This window comes from Molossus molossus, unplaced genomic scaffold (assembly GCF_014108415.1).
Source record: "Molossus molossus isolate mMolMol1 unplaced genomic scaffold, mMolMol1.p scaffold_m16_p_10, whole genome shotgun sequence".
Classification (NCBI taxonomy): domain Eukaryota; kingdom Metazoa; phylum Chordata; class Mammalia; order Chiroptera; family Molossidae; genus Molossus; species Molossus molossus.
In genome coordinates, this window is record NW_023425345.1 from 100866010 (window position 1) to 100883614 (window position 17605).

Genomic DNA, 17605 nt, shown 5'->3' on the forward strand with positions numbered 1-17605 from the left:
CATTTACATCTAACTACTCATACTCACAGTTTTACAAGCTACGTGACTTTGGCAAGTTACTTTACCTCTCTATGCCTCAGTTTTGCCACCTTTAAAATGGAGCTAATTATGGTACCTAATTTCTAGGGTTTGGGGGAGAGTTAAGAGAATTTATATCAATCAGTTCGAAAGTACCTGATACATGGTTTACTGCTCTGTAAATTTTAGTTACTGGTCAGTATTAAAGAATGACGTTTTTGCTGACTCACTTTTATTAAAGAAAATTTCCAACATTTATATGAGAAAATTATATACTGCACCTCCATGTACCCATCACCCAGTTTCAATAATTATTAATGTATAGCCACCTTTGTTACATTTATATCCCTTACTCTCTCTTTTTTAAAAGGTAACTTTGGAGACTGTAACTTGAGATTAGAGATATCCTATGTGTTGTAAACGAAGGCTAGGAATCCCTGTTGTGATAATATATGAAACAAATATTTTCACTTAAAAGAAAAATCATCTTATTTGATTATTAATAGAAACTAGGTATCACTGGCTTCAAGTGCTCTGTCCCAAAAAGGGCACTTATACCAATGTAACAAAGCACAGGCAGGCAGTCCCATCCTCCATCCCTAAATTCCATACCCCAAGCTAGTCCAAAAAGAAATGGGATCATCCAGCGCTACAAGAAAAATCAGAAGAAAAAGCTGGAAGCTAAAGAGAGAATGAAAAGGATCAATAAGCTGTAATTGCTTCTAGAACATTAATAGGATAAATTACAAAAGGATCTTCTTAGCATCTGTTCTGGAGTTTCCTAGTGTTAGAGTATCATGGACAGGGATTATTCCTTCTGTGGTGACAGTAGTCCACAGTGGGTTTTTCTTAAGCCAAATTCATTTCAAACCTGCATACAAGGATGTCTTGGAGTCTGAAGGTACTAGAGTAGAAGCATAGAAACCTATGCTTTCCGGAACGGATGTTCTGGCCATGGAGTATGTAACCTGAGGTTTATTTATGGCAGCTTTCACAAAGATACTGACCACTCTCTAGAGCAGCACTAACAGAACTTTCTGAGATGATGGACAGTCTACACTGTCCAATATTAGCCAGGAGCTAATGTGGCTTTTGAGCTCTTAAGAAATGGCTAGTGAAACTGAAGAACTAAATTTTAAATTTTATTTCATTTCAACTAGTTTAAACTTAAAAGGTCATATGTAGCTAGTAGATACCAATGCAGCCTTAGAGGGTACCCTTTGGCACAATGTTTAAAAAACATCAGTAACTGATTTAAACACACTGGTTTATAAATTTATTCCAAGAAATATATACTTAGCAATAAAAATAAATTACAAGTTGCTTAATTGTGTTTTGCCTGATTTTAAATAGCAGAAACTAAAATAAACATCACTGTTAAAAGGCCCTTAGGAAACCAGCCGTCTTATTTCATATGATCACTATGCATGTTTAATCATATATTAAAACTTACAAAATCAGATTCTTCAGGTCAGAGGAGTAGTTGATTGTCACCAGTTCCATGGCTTTCTGTAAATTCTCTCGCTGAATTCCTGCCAAAGAGTTGCAAGCCAAAGCCAACACAACTTTTCCTAATGATATCAGATCTGCTTGCTGACATGAAAGAATAAATACAACTTTTAATTTTTATTTTATCAGTACAAATTTAATACACTGACACTATTGCCTGCGTGGAAAAAACATTTATACACAGAGCTACAGAGCTCAAATATTGGTGATTATCAGAATCAGATGGCAGTTTATTAAAAACAGTATCTGAGCCTCTCCACCAGAGAGTCTCAATTCAGTAGGTCTAAAAACAGGCCCAACATTTTTAAAGTGCCCTGGTAATTCTGATGAAGGTAGTTCTAGGGCTATACTTTAAGAAACGTTACTCTAGAAAATTCACGTGCCAACTTCACAACTGCTGCCTTAAACTAAAAAAAAAAAAAATTTATTTAAATAGAGTTGATACTCTTACTATTACAAGAAATTTAAGGCTGATTACTATACACTTGCTTTACTATGATCATTACGATTTATGATATGCACGTTCTCATTTTCCATGATGCCTAAAATACAGCAGGCATTTGAAAATTTATCTGAAGAAAACTTATTCCATTATTCCAAATACAACATTAGCCATTATCTGATTTCAAGTATGTTTTCTAGAACACTGAAAAATGCTGCCAACCTAGCCCAACCAGTGTGGCTCAATGGACTGAGTACCATCCCATGGATTAAGAGGTCCCAGGTCAGGGCATGTGCCCGGGTTGCAGGCTGGATCCCCAGTAGGGGGCGTGTCGGAGGCAGCTGATTGATGCTTCTCTCTGACATGGATGTTTTTATCTCTCTCTCCCTTCCTCTCTCTCTAAAAAAAAAAAAAAAAAAAATCAATAAAAATATGTTAAAAAAATGTTGCCAACCCAATGATATTCTATCTGTTGACATTCTAAACAGACCATTGGATTCCCACTGTAAACGATCTTTGAGCTATGTATCCATCTGGTTTCCTACCCTTTTTCTTTTTTTTAAAGATTTACCTTTAAAAAAGATTTACCTGAGGCCTTCCTTCTAAAAAAATTTTCAGCCCAGCCGGTGTAGCTTAGTGATTGAGCACTGACCCATGCACCAAAAGGTCGCTAGTTCGATTCCCAGTCACAGCATATGCCCAGGTTGTGGGCCCAATCCCCAGTGGGGGGCATGCAGGGAGCAGCCAATCAATGTTCTCTCTCATTGATGTTTCTATCTCTCCCTCTCCCTTTCTCTCTCTCTCAAATCAATAAAGAAAAAAATAAAAGAATTTTCAAAGAAAGCTAGGCGAATGGAGGTGAGCTCTCCATTACCTATTTATGTATTTATTTATTTATTTGGTACGTGCCCCTAGCGGGAACCAAACCCAGGACTCTCTGGTCCACAGACCAACGCTCCAACCAATGAGCCAAACTGGCCAGGGCTTCATTACAAATTTATAACTCTAGGAAACGAAATGGTCACCCCAAGTGGCCCTGTTTGGCAGGTAACTATTAATAAGTACATGCCTGGAAGAATGGAACAGCTCAGAGTTAAGTAAAATCATCTAAAGTAATTTCTACAGAAGTTTTTTGTAACTCTCAGAATCTGAGATCTCATCTGAATTACTGGATACATGTTCAGTTACTGAATACTGGTTTCATATGAGGAGTTTCAAACCTACCTATACAATAAAATCATATGAGGAGCTTAAAAAACAAACAAACAAACAAACAAAAAATCACCTAATGCCATCCTCTCATCTCAGTTCTGGTGTTATCAGTCTGGGGTAAGATCTAGGCACTGGTATTTTTCAAAGCTTCCACAAGAGATTTTGATATGCAACCAGGGTTGAAACCTACTGGTTTTATGGAATGTTTATAATGGTATATTTGCGACATCAGGGGCAACCACTAACAACTTTAGCACTATGTAGTTATCCTTGACAACATTCTACCCAATCAATAAAGTATAAGAGGAAGTCAAACTCCATTATGAAACCACATGAAAAAGTTCAAATTAAAAAATTTATCCCAGACTAGCATTTATGAATCCGACACTGAACAAAAGAGCTCGTAATTAGTGGGACAACTGATTAGAAAAACAAGCTACTTTGAATATCAGGACAAGAGATAACCAAGAATTCATGTGAGAGAAACTGTTTAAAACTTCATTAGAGGTACACTTAGGCGCCAGAGACAGACGGGAAGGGGGCATGAGAAAAGTCACTGCTGCCATCCTTTCTTTCTCTGGAGGGCACTTCCATGAACAAACTGAAGAAAGATCCCCCTCAGTCGTTCTCAAGATTAAATAAACATTCCAAGTTACAACATTAAATGAAACAGTAAGTCAGTACATGTAAATGCTAACTGGAAATTTCTCTAAGTGTTGCAATCCATTGTCGTCAGCAAAGCAAACTGAAGGTTATTATTTATCAAGTATATGAGCAGCATGTACCAACACACAGCCTCCCAGCAGAATTTTCAGGTTGGCTCCACCCTGAATTGATGCTGTAACTAAACCTCCCGCTTAGAATAGCCCATTTAGTCCCTGTCACAAGATAGGAAAACAAAAGTCCAGGAGAACTGAAGGATTGATGGATTTAAAGAAAAGCATCTGACTCAAGTACTTCCTACCACCTTTCTAAAGCGGATTCAAGATGCGAGTGTTCACTTTAGAAATAAAATATACATGTCACATAATCCAGATTAAATTATAACTAATTTTTTAAATAAAAGAGGTTAATCAAGTCCTGCTTAATTAAGAGAGTTTAACATCATGAAAACTCAGTTGCTCTCCTTTCCTTATTTCCCAGCTAAATAATTTTCCAGTTGTTATTTTGCTTCTTACCTCCATCTGGTTTTTCCCCCCATTTGTTGAATTCTGGAGGTTTTCCCCCCAACTCATTTTCAGTTTCTTCCTGATTCTTGATTTCTTGATTTTTCTGATTCTATCTATGGCTCTACTTATGTCCATTTTACTGAAAGTCAGTCTCTATTCACGTGTCTGAAACAGACTATGAAAAATAGACTACAAGAAACAATGTACTCCTTTCTCATGTGCCCTCTTCTCTATAAAATCACAAACCCCTGTTTGAAACTATCTTTAATTCTCTCTATTACCTTACTATAAGCTATATGGAAATTATTCCACACATATATACTCACCGCCCAAAAAATAAAGAAAACAAAACCCAAAAACCGATATATCCTTTAGGGTTGAAAAATAAAGGAATGGTGACAACAGGCTGAAAGTTCTGAGTTTGTGAATTAAGGCAGCTGCTAATTTACCAATCAGTTGCTCCAAATGCTTACTTAAAAGCTATTTGTTTAGAACTCTGAGATTACTTTTTCTTATGAAAAATTGTTTTTCAATGTAAACGTCACAACTCATAACTGAAATAATGTACATTTGCAAAGACAAAAATGTCACTGCTGTGACACTCATGGGGGAAAAAAAATCAACCTAGTCTAATTTAAACTAATAAATAAATAAAAAGGAATTCTATTTAGAATAGAGAAAAATAAGGAGATATTGTAATGTAGAAATGTTTTTTAATGTAGAAATAAGGTTTCCAGATATTTGCAATAGAGGCTGGCACTAGTTCTAAATTTCTTTTTACAAGTTTAATATTACTTTCCTGGATATATGAAAATCACTAGTATTTTTTAACAGTCAATAATCAGTCACTTTTAGGAGCACGAAGACTATGAAAAAAAAATTTCAGGGCCAGTTAGTCAATACATATAAGACAGAAGATAAAAAGAAAAGTAGATAAGAAACAACCATCCTAGATATGAAAGAGGGAGCAAATGTCCTTAAGGCAGAAAGCAAGCTGCTGCCACTAGGGGGAAGTAGCCAGATTCTTCCATGTAGTGGCCACTAGATGGTGCGACCAATCAGGACAGCTTAGCTCTACTGAGGTTAGGTGGGCACATGCAGAACAGGACAAGAAAAGTCTGCATACAACTAACTGAATGTGATGAGTGGCTCCACCTCTTTGGGACTCTACTGCCTGTGGTAAAAGAAGTTTATACATGAATTGGAATACTACACACTATTTAGACTCTACTTCTCAGTCCGTTCTTTCTTTTTTGTTCTGAAATTTTGTCTTATGATAAAGTAAACTAAAATCTTCTTTCAAGATTTAAACCAAAAATGTTGAAATGACAAGGTCAATGGGACGGTGAGGTGTTCTTGTTTTTCCATGTAGCACGGAGAAGATATTCTGCCTTACATCAACTTCTGTAAATTAATAAATGTTCAGAAACACAAAAAGTTTGTTACACATGAGAACACTGCCTTAAAATGACAGCTGCATGGCCTCCAAAAAGTGTATTGTAATATAAATGGAATGATCTGAAACCTACTTTAAATAGCTACATCACTTGCACAGAGTAATCAGCTGTACTTAACACTCTTTGCAGAGATAGAGATTCTTATTCTACACCTTAGGATTACTCAAGAAATAAGAAATAAATAGCTTAAGTAATAGTGGGTCCTAAATCCACACTTTTATTATGAAATCAGACTGTAAGCAAATTCTGACAATGTACAAGACATGATGGGCTTTAAGCAAAAGAAGAAAATTACTTAAAAAATGCCAATACAACATTATTGCTTTGAAAATATTTCTAAACTCTTAGTTGTGGGACAACTGTTCTAAAAGTAAAAAAGTGAGCAAGTAAAATTTCATTCAATATATTTCATTCAGCTGACCAATTAATCTGTTTTAATCTCTACTGAGGACAAATTTCCTAATCACATAAACACATTTTCATTTAAATAGCCTGAATCATTCATTCTGTATATTCCAATGTATAAGGGCTCTACACTAAATACATCACAGTGATTAAGAAATATGTGTTCCAAGTTTGCATAAAGACCACCCAGAATAAACTAAAATCTATACTTAAAACCCTGAAGTACTTTAAAATAAACAAAGTTATTAAGTTATTAAGTATTCATGTTAATTCTTACTCACCTGGTATTGAGCCATTAATGCCAATGGGTTATTATTCTGGCTGTTATCAAATGTTAAAACATCAAATACGCCAACACAATTTACTCGCAACCTTTAAAGATCAGAGAATTTAAAGAAAATAATTAAAATGAGATTTTAAAAATTATATAGTAGTGGAAACTTATTACTTCCTATAATATTTGGAAGGATCTCAGGATATCATCTACTCTTAACTTTCTGTCCTACCCCCATATACCTTCCACCAATCACCATTTTAGAGATGAGAAAATTAAGGCTCAAAGATATCAAGTGATAGACCTGAAGTTATAAAAGTCAGTAACTAATAAAGCCAGGACTACAACTCACATCTCTGACTACCAGCCCAGTGGTCTTTCCACTGTATCAAGCTGCTTCATTCATGTAAAGAGAACTAGTTAGCTTCATAACACTTAAAGATGTACTAGGTAACAATGGAAGCATTTTACATGTATTAACTCATACAATCCTCTCAATAATCTTATGAGACAGGAACCTTATAAATGTAGAAAATTCAGAGAACAGTACCTGTCTCATAAGGTTATTGAACACTGAAGTTAAGGAACTTCATCAGGGTCATAAAGACAGTAACTGAGCCAGGACACGAAGCCAGATCACCTGGTACGACATCTTGAGGTCTTCATGATACACTACCCAATACAATTCTCAAAATGACAACAATTCAAATGTAATTCTGCTCAAATCAGGTCTGTGTACTTAACTCTGTCTCAAAGCATGGGACCCAATCAGCAGCAACAGCATCACCGAGGAACTTGGGAATGCAAACTCTCAGGACCCACTCCAGATTTACTGAATGAGAACTCTAGGGTTGGAGTCCAGCAATCTGTGCTCAATAAGCCCCCCAGGCAATTCTGATTCATGCTAAAATTTGAGAACCACATGGTTGTACACAGACAAATTGTACTGATATTACTTATATATCCCCCCAACCCTAACCATACATACCTCCAAACCCTTACAAGATTCTTGGTTAATAACCAGGGTTTTTTGTTTGTTTGTTTTAAGAATTCAACTTTTTTTTTTTTAACTTACAAATGAACTCAAAGTCACAGCAGTTCTTCTGGATGGAATATATGAAAAGGTAAAATTAAAACAAATCATCATGCTTTGTCTAAAAGCTGTCATAGGCTAAATGCTCAATAAAGAAGCCAAAACTCAAAATGCTAGTACCTCGTTTTGCCAGTTATCAGAATCTTTGTTGGGTCCATAACTCGACATGCCAAACCTGCTGTATGAATAGTACGCAATGCAGAACTCAACTGGACAATATATGCCCAAATAAGAGATTCTGGCAATAATCCAGCATGCTGTCTGGGCAATGGTCCATCGTGTTGACCTATAAAGCAAATAACAAAAAGTTATTTAAGTAATGAACTAAAAGACAAAAACATTCAAACCAAAATTAACAGAAAATTCATTTATATTCATAGCATAATTTGTCAATTCATACATGTTTATATGTAAAATTTAAGTTTAGTCTGTAAGAATTTAAAGGACAAACCCCAAATTTCCCATTTTGAGATTATACCTTATATTATTAGCAGCAGCATAGTTCTCACTAAACTGTTCTTTTCTGTGACCATTGCAATCATTGAACAATAAACAAAAATTATTTTAAAAATCTATATTAAGCCCAGCAGGTGTGGCTCCATGGTTGAGCATCAACCTATGCACTAAGAAGTCGCCAGTTCCACTCCCAATGCATATGCCCGGATTGCAGGCTCCATCCCCAGTGTGGGGCAGTGAGAAGGCAGCCGATTGGTGTTTCTCTCTCACTGATGTTTCTATCTCTCCCTCTCCCTTCCTCTCGCTCTAAAAATTAGTAAAAACATTTTAAAAGAAGAATCTATATTTAATTGTGAACCAATACATATAAATTCTGATTAAAAACAGAAATTGTATTTTACTTAAAATGTGGATAACCCTAGCCTATATTATTGTTCTGGCAATGTGAGACCTGTTCATTCTGTGGCTTGGAGGAAATAAAAATCTCTACCATCATTTATGTTGAATGTTTTCTTATTCTCCTTGTACTGCTCAGTCTCTTCTATTACAGCCATGTCAGTTAGATATGATGACATCCAATTCACAAAAACACGATGGTAAAACACTAAATGTCATTTACATGTAAAGATGAAATCCAAAAAATGTGGTCTACCATGAAAAGTCATCGTTTTGATTCTATTAATTCTTTTAAGTACCTCCTGATACTATTTTCTCAGTCACTGTTAAATCCTTAAATCAGTAGAAAAGGAGCCATATAAATTTAATCCAGAATTTGTAATTACAGTAGATCCCCCTTAACTGCAGTTTCATTTTCTGTGATTTCAGTTACCTGAAGTCGACCAGTCAGAAAATATTAAATTGCCCCAACCATCAACATCATCTGCTCCTGACATCCAGCCATCAACATCATCATGGCTCAATAATCCAGGATCTCTCGAAGCAGAGGCTTCTCCTTCTGATGTATCATCAAGGTCAGTAGTTGCCTAATACTACGTCACAAGGCCTATGTCATTCACCTCACTTCATCTCATCACATAGGCATTTTATCATCTCACATCATTACAAGAAGGGGTAAGAACAATAATATATTTTGAGAGAGAAGAGACCACATTCACATAACTTGTATGACAGTATATTGTTATATAATTGTTCTATTTTATTATTGGTTATTGTTGTTAATCTCTTACTGTGCCTAAATTTAAAAATTAAACTATCATATGTATGTATAGGAGAAAACATCATATAACATCACACACACACACAATTTGGTACTACTCCCAGTTTCAGGTATTCAGTGGGGGTCTTAGAATGTATCTATCCCCTGCAGATAAAGGAGGATTACTGTATTTCTTTCTTTTTTAAGAAGGAAAAAATCTTTCTTCTTATTATTGATTTTTAGAGAAAGGCAGAGAGGAACTGAGAGAAAGAGAGAGAGGCAGAGAAACAGCAATGTGAGAGGAAAACAATGATTGGTTACCTCGTTCACGAGCCCCAACCAGGGATCAAACACAAAACTTGGGTGCCCTGACCAGGAATCGAACCAGCTACCTTTGGTGTACGAGACGACACTCCAACCAAACGACACACCGGCCAGGGCAGGGCTAATGTATTTCAGAGAATATAACCTTATAAGTGCAAGTGTTCACATGGTTGTAAACAAACCTTCTGTGAATCAAATCTGAAAACAACAGTTAAATCGTTAATTGTGGAGATGATAAATAGCAAATAGGTACTTATGACTTGTAATAAAATTTCAAGGAAAAAGCAAATATAAAATTCAAAAAATGCTATCCCTCCTGCTCGCTTCTGCAGCACATATACTAAAATTAGAACGATACAGGAAAGATTAGCATGGCCCCTGTATCATAAACTGCTATCCCTCAATTTAGACAGAACTAAAAGTAATAAAATCTAGCCCTGGCTGGTATAGCCCAGTGGTTAGAGTATCGGCCCGAGGACTACAGGGTTGCAGTTTCAATTCCCAGCCAAGGGCAAATACCTGGGTTGCAGGTTTGATCCCCAGCCCCGGTGGGGTTATGTGCAGGAGGCTACCAGCCCCCTCCACTTTCTCTAAAAATCAATGGAAAAAATATCCTCAGATGAGTATTAACGAGAAGAGAAGAGAAGAGAAGAGAAGAGAAGAGAAGAGAAGAGAAGAGAAGAGAAGAGAAGAGAAGAGAAGAGAAGAGAAGAGAAGAGAAGAGAAGAGAAGAGAAGAGAAAGGAGGGGAGGGAGGGAAGGGGAGGAGAGGGGGAAGAAAAAGAAAGAAAGAAAATCTGGAAAACAGTATTAGATGATTCAAAATGTGACTCTAGTGATAAATGCCAAGAAAATGTCCAAGGCAACAATAAAGAATTGAAATAAAACTATTTAATAAATGTGGTAATAAGGAAAAGAAATATTTATAACAAACAAGTGCTTACAGTAGGCCCGATTTTGTCCGGTTACTATACCCACACATTTTCTCATTTTAAACCTCTATCACAACTCCTATATGGTATGGCATTATTATTATTCCCATTTTCTAAATTAGCATATTTCTTATATGATTTTTTGTGCTAAGTTCATAAATTAAATAGTATAAGAAAACAGACTTCCATCTATGTCTCTACGAGTTCATATAAATGATGGCCTTTATTTTCTTTTTTTAATATTTACATTGGGAAAACAAGGTTTCCTTGTAATAGAAGTTACTGTAAATTAAAGTATACATAGTGCGTTTAGGGATGTACCATTTAAATGATATTTTCAAATATTAGAAAAAGGACTGATTCCTGTGAAAATATAAACATAGCAAATAATCAGTCAATACCGAAAACAGAATAATTAAGATTTTTTTTAAAAAGCTGGAAAGAAGTTCAGTGAATCAATGGTTCTCAATGGATCAATTTTGCCCACCCGAGAGAACATTTGGCAACGTCTGGAGATATTTTTGGTGCCACAACTGGAGTAGGGGTTTCTACTAGAATCTAGTGGGTAGAGGCCAGGGCTGCTGCTGACATCCTGCAATGCACAGACGGCTCCTACGAAAATAACTGTCCAGCCCCAAATGTCAACATGGCTCATGTTGAGAAACCCAACTATAAATTATAGCCAACAGTCATTTCACAGGTGGTATTACGAAAATAAACTTGAACGACTATAGCTATGTTCATCTATAGGGAAAGTCATACCACATCCCCTTCAACAAAATTATGTGTCTACAGATGACACGGCAAAAGGAAAAAAAAAAGACCACACCATATGACCAGATTTTTAATGTTAGGCAGCCATGTAACCACAGATTTCTTCTTGTAACTGTCAGAAAGCAAAGTTAAAAGTAAACAGAAGTGACATACTTTTACTCCTATTTAGAGTCTTTAAGGGAGTCACAATGCAGAAGATCCTGTCATGTGACTCAAAATCTTTCTCCCTCCTTACTCTCAGCATGTATTTAAGAAAATCTTTAAAATATTAAAAATCACGGTAAAAAATACAATGTTTTTGTCCTACCCCCAAACCAGAAAATGAATATTTTTCCCTTCCCAAATATATAAATTAACAGACAGCTCAAAATAAATTCACTTTTACTCTGAAACGATTTATCCTTTAATAAACATTTATCAGAATATAATGAAAATATTTTGGTTCTTTGCAATATTATCAGAAAGGGGCAACAAAAGAAAATATTACCAGTCTAAGGAAAAGTTATCTGCAAATTTACATTGAAGACTAGTTCATTAAGTAACATGAAATCCCTAACTTTAAACAAAAGCATTTGTTTACGAAAATAATTTCATAAATGATATATAGTCACATTGGATTCTGAGGGAGTCATTAAATTACACTAAAAAAATATATAAATTAAGGGGAAATAGCCGCCCCCCTTTCAGTTTTTGAACGGGAGAGACGCAGCGACGGGCCCGGTGCGGCCCCCTTGCAGAAAAATGGCAGCAGAGTGAACGGAGCTACACAGACCGTCTCCCAGAACCAAACTGGAATTACAACTATAACACAGACAAATCAACGGGAAAAACCAACAGAAAAGCAGCTTCCGATGACCATACAACGAGGGACACTGACTCCATCCCGGTAGGCTTGCGAAGGCGAGACGGGGGCTGGGAGCCCACAGTCGGCAGCTCAGCAGCGGCCTCAGCTGGGAGCGGCGCCCGCGGGTTACACTCCCAGGCGGCCCCACAGCGCAGAGACGGGACAGAGGCTGAAACAGCCACAGCCACTCACCTTGGGCTCCAGCAAAATGAGGGCAGACTGGACTGGAGCTGTGTCGGGACACTCGGGGTTTGGAGGGCGCTCAGAGCTTTTGCTGAGTGCAGCCACGCAGGATGGTGGGTGGCCATATTGCTCCTTCCCAAGGCCCTGGGGAGAGGCAGCAGCCCCTCCCTCGGAGATCCAGCCCCACCCTGTGGGCCACTGAAGTGCTAATTGAGGCTCATTAACAACCAGCATCTGCCCCACCCTTGTGAAAGCCCCTTGTGCTGAGCACCTGAGGGAGTTTTTCAATCAACTGACAACCCAAAACTCACCAAGTAACCTCAAATGCTAGCCTCCAGGCAAAGAGCTAGAGGATAACAGTACCTTTCCTGGGTTAGCAACTTTAACCAGGAAAGTAAGACTTGACAGTGGTGTTCAACGTGGGTCCTCCCTCGCTCATCTAAACACAGGAGAGGGCGCCACAAACAGCAGAACACCAACACCCACAGGGAGAACTTGACAGGCTCCAAAGCCCACAGTGATAGCCAAAATGGTGAAACACAGAAACAGAAGCCAAATGAAAGAGCAAGAGACCTCCACCGAAGATGAGATCAATGTGGAGCAATTAGGCATGTTAACAGAGCTAGAATTCAGAGCCATGATCTTGAGGAAGCTGAACAGCATGAGTAAGGACATAGAGACACTGAAAATAAGTCAATTGGAAATTAAAAACCATCAAGAAGAGATAAAAAAATGAAATCTCAGAAATGAAAAACACATTGGAAGGTTTAAAAAGCAGAGTAGAGGAAGCTGAGGACCGGATCAGTGAATTAGAAGACAGGGTAGAAAAAATCAACCAATCAGAAAAACAAAAGGAAAAAGCTATTAAAAAACAGGAAGACAGCTTAAGAGAACTGTGGGACAACTGGAAACGGAATAATATTCGCATCATAGGAGTCCCCGAAGAAGAAGAAAATGAGCAAGGGATAGAGAATATATTCAAAAAAATAGTGACAGAAAACTTCCCTAATTTGGTGAAGGAAGAAGGCATTCAAGATCAAGAAGCACAGAGAGTCCCAAGTAAGAAGAACCCAAACAGGCCCACACCAAGACACATAGTAATGAAAATGCCACAAATTAAAGACAAAGAGAGAATCCTAAAAGCAGCAAGAGATAAGCAACAGGTTACCTACAAAGGAAACCCCATAAGGCTCGCAGCTGACTTCTCAACAGAAACACTACAGGCCAGAAGGGAACGGCATAAAGTAATCAAAGTCATGAAAAACAAGAATCTGAATCCAAGACTACTCTACCCAGCAAGGCTATCATTCAAAATAGGTCAAATACAGAGTTTCCCAGACAAAAAAAGGCTAAGGGAATACATTACCACCAAACCAGCACTGCAAGAAATGTTAAAAGGACTGCTGTAATTAGCAGGAGAAATGGGAGGAAAAGTAGAACCACACTAAACAAAAATGTCAATAAATAAGTACATATCAATAATCACCTTAAATGTAAATGGAGTGAATGCGCCAATAAAAAGACAGAGTAGCTGATTGGATAAGAAAGCATGACTCATCTATATGTTTTTTACAAAAGACCCACCTCACAACAAAAGACTCACATAGGTTGAAAGTGAAGGGTAGGAAAAAAATTTTCCAAGCAAATGGAAAGCAAAAAAAAAGCTGGGGTAGCAATTCTCATATCTGATAAAATAGATTTCAAAATGAAGACCGTAACTAGAGACAAAGAAGGCCACTACATAATATTGAAAGGATCTATCCAACAGGAAGATATAACCTTGATAAACATAAATGCACCCAATATAGGAGCACCAAAATATATTAAAAATCTTCTGGAGGACTTCCAAGGAGAAATCAACAACAATACAATCATAGCAGGGGACTTCGACACCCCGTTGACAGCACTGGATAGATCCTCTAGGCAAAAAATTAGTAAGGAAACAGAGACTCTAAATGAAGCACTAGACCAAATGGATTTAATAGATATCTACAGAGAATTACACCCCAAAACTACAGAATACACATTCTTCTCAAGTGCACATGGGACATTCTCAAAGATAGACCACATGATAGGACACAAACTAAATCTCTACAAGTTCAAGAAGATTGAAATCATATTGAGTATCTTCTCAGATCACAATGGCATGAAACTAGAAATCAATTGCAACAAGAACATGCAAAGACATTTCAACACATGGAGGCTAAATAGCATGTTATTAAACAATGAATGGGTCACCGAGGAGATCAAGGAAGAAATTAAAAACTTCCTGGAAACCAATGAAAAGGAACACACTACAACACAAAATCTATTGGATGCAGCGAAAGCAGTTCTGAGAGGGAAGTCCATAGCACTACTGGCCTACCTCCAAAAACAAGAAAAATTTCTAATTGACTGTCTAACCTCACATCTTAAAGAATTAGAAAGCAAACAAAAAGAAAACCCCAGAGCAAGTAGAAGGAAGGAAATAGTAAAGATTAGAGCAGAAATAAATGACATAGAGACCAAAAAATCAATTCAAAGGATCAATGAAACAAAGAGCTGGTTTTTCGAAAAGATAAACAAGATTGATGGACCCTTAGCTAGACTCACCAAGAAACAAAGAGAGAGGACCCAAATACACAAAATCAGAAATGAAAAAGGAGAAGTAACAACCAACACCATGGAAATACAAAAAATTGTTAACAACTACTATGGCAACAAATTCGACAATCTAAGCGAAATGGAGAAATTTCTAGAAACACACAGTCTCCCAAAACTGGACCGGGAAGAGATAGAAAACTTGAACAGACCAATAACAACTAAGGAAATTGAAGAGGTAATCAAGACTCTCCCAGCAAACAAAAGCCCAGATGGCTTCACGGGGTAGATTTACCAAACATTCAAAAAAGAACTAACACCCATTCTCCTCAAACTATTTCAAAAAATTCAAGAAGAAGGAAGGCTTCCAAACATTCTATGAGGCCAGCATAATTCTAATTCCAAAACCAGAAAAAGATACTACGAAGAAAGAAAACTACAGGCCAATATCCCTGATGAACATAGATGCCAAAATCCTGAACAAAATATTAGCAAATCGGATCCAGAAATACATCAAAAAAATTATTCACCATGACCAAGTGGGATTCATTCCAGGGATGCAAGGCTGGTACAATATTCGCAAATCAATAAATGTGATACATCACATAAATAAGATGAAGAATAAAAACCACATGATCATATTAATAGATGCTGAAAAAGCATTCGACAAAATCCAACATCCATTTCTGATAAAAACACTCAGCAATGTGGGAATAGAGGGATCATATTTCGACATAATAAAGGCCATATATGAAAGACCTACAGCCAACATCATACTCAATGGACAAAAACTAAAAACATTTCCATTAAGAACAGGAACAAGACAGGGATGTCCACATTCGCCACTCTTATTTAACATTGTACTGGAAGTCTTAGCCACAGCAATCAGATAGGAAGAAAATATAAAAGGGTCCAAATTGGAAAGGAGGAAGTGAAACTGTCATTATTTGCAGATGACATGATATTATACATAGAAAACCCTAAACACTCCATCAAAAATCTACTAAACTTAATAAATGAATTTGGCAAAGTAGCAGGATACAAAATTAACGTCAAGAAATCGACAGCATTCTTGTACACAATGATGAACTCACAGAAAGAGAAACTGAAAAAATAATCCCATTTACCATCGCACCAAAAAAATTAAGATACTTAGGAATAAACTTAACCAAAGAAGTAAAAGACCTATTTGCAGAAAACTACAGGTCATTGAAAAAAGAAATAGAGGAAGATATAAAAAAGTGGAAGCACATACCCTGTTCATGGATTGGAAAATTAACATTATTAAAATGTCCATACTACCCAAAGCAATCTATAGATTCAATGCAATCCCCATCAAAATACCAATGACATATTTCATAGAACTAGAACAAATACTTCAAAAGTTCATATGGAACCAAAAAAGACCCCGAATAGCCACAGCAATCTTGAAAAAGAAGGACAAAGTAGGTGGGATCACAATACCAGATATCAGGTTATACTACAAAGCGACTGTAACCAAAACAGCCTGGTACTGGCACAAGAACAGGCATACAGACCAGTGGAACAGAACTGAAAACCCAGAAACGGACCCAAGGCAATACGCTCAATTACTATTTGACAAAGGTGGCAAGAGCATACAATGGAGTAAGGACAGCCTCTTTAATAAATGGTGTTGGAAAAATTGAACAGCTACATGCAAAAAAAATGCAACTAGACCATCAACTTACACCATACACAAAAAAAACTCAAAATGGATAAAAGACTTAAATGTGACCCATGAATCCATAAAAATTCTGGAAGAAAATGTAGGCAACAAAATTTCGGACATCATACGGAGCAGAATTTTCACTGATATATCACCTAAGGCAACAGAAACAAAGGAAAAAATGAACACATGGGACTACATCAAACTCAAAAACTTCTGCACAGCAAAAGAAACAATCATCAAAATGGAAAGGCAACCCACTGTATGGGAGAACATCATTGCCAATGATGTATCAGATAAGGGGTGAATTTCCAATATATAGAGAGTGCTAATACAACTCCACAAAAGGAAGACAAAGAACCCAATTAAAAAATGGGCAGAGGAGCTGAATAGACACCTCTCCAAACAGGACACACAAATGGCCAAGAGACATATGAAGAAATGCTCAACATCACTAATCATCAGAGAGATGCAAATTAAAACAACAATGAGGTATCACCTCACACCTGTCAGAATGGCTGCCATCAACAAATCATCAAACAACAAGTGTTGGTGAGGAGTGGAGAAAAGTGGACTCTAGTACACTGCTGGTGGGAATGCAGACTGGTGCAGCCACTATGAAAAACAATATGGTGTTACCTCAAAAAATTAAAAATTGAACTTCCATTTGACCCAGTGATCCCGCTTCTAGGAGTATACCCTAAGAAGCCTGAAACACCAATCAGGAAGAATATATGTACCCCAATGTTCATAGCAGCACTATTTACAATAGCTAAGACCTGGAAACAGCCCAAGTGTCCATCGGTAGATGAATGGATAAAAAAGCTGTGGTACATATACATAATGGAGTACTATGCAGCAGTAAGAAAGAAAGATCTCTTATCCTTTGAGACGACATGGCGGGCCCTGGAAAGTATTATCCTAAGTAAAATAAGCCAAGCAAAAAAAGACAAATACCACATGATCTCACTTATATACGTAATATAATGAACATAACAGTCTGAGGAATACAGTAGACCCAGAAACATGGAAGTAGGGCACAGACTGACATCCCTCAGAAGAGGGGTTGGGGGGAGGGGGGATAAACCACA

The 17605-nt window shown here is 37.0% G+C and overlaps 1 protein-coding gene and 1 non-coding gene across 9 annotated transcripts in view; one reads left to right on the forward strand and one right to left on the reverse strand.

The window, feature by feature from the left end:
* Positions 1–17605, reverse strand: part of PAN3 (poly(A) specific ribonuclease subunit PAN3) — a 153689-nt gene that overhangs the window by 15141 nt on the left and 120943 nt on the right. For all 8 annotated transcript variants that reach the window (XR_004958279.1, XR_004958280.1, XM_036251003.1 and 5 more), the window contains 3 exons: positions 7700–7865; positions 6494–6584; positions 1472–1611 (listed from right to left, as the gene is read on the reverse strand). Coding sequence is in view for 6 of the 8 variants with exons in the window: in XM_036251003.1 (XP_036106896.1) it covers positions 1472–1611; positions 6494–6584; positions 7700–7865 (397 nt within the window). In the remaining 2 variants the exon portion in view is untranslated. The remainder of the gene's footprint in view (positions 1–1471; positions 1612–6493; positions 6585–7699; positions 7866–17605) is intronic.
* On the forward strand, positions 9832–9941 carry LOC118624839. The gene has a single exon (XR_004958503.1). It is a non-coding gene; the product is annotated as a U6 spliceosomal RNA (small nuclear RNA).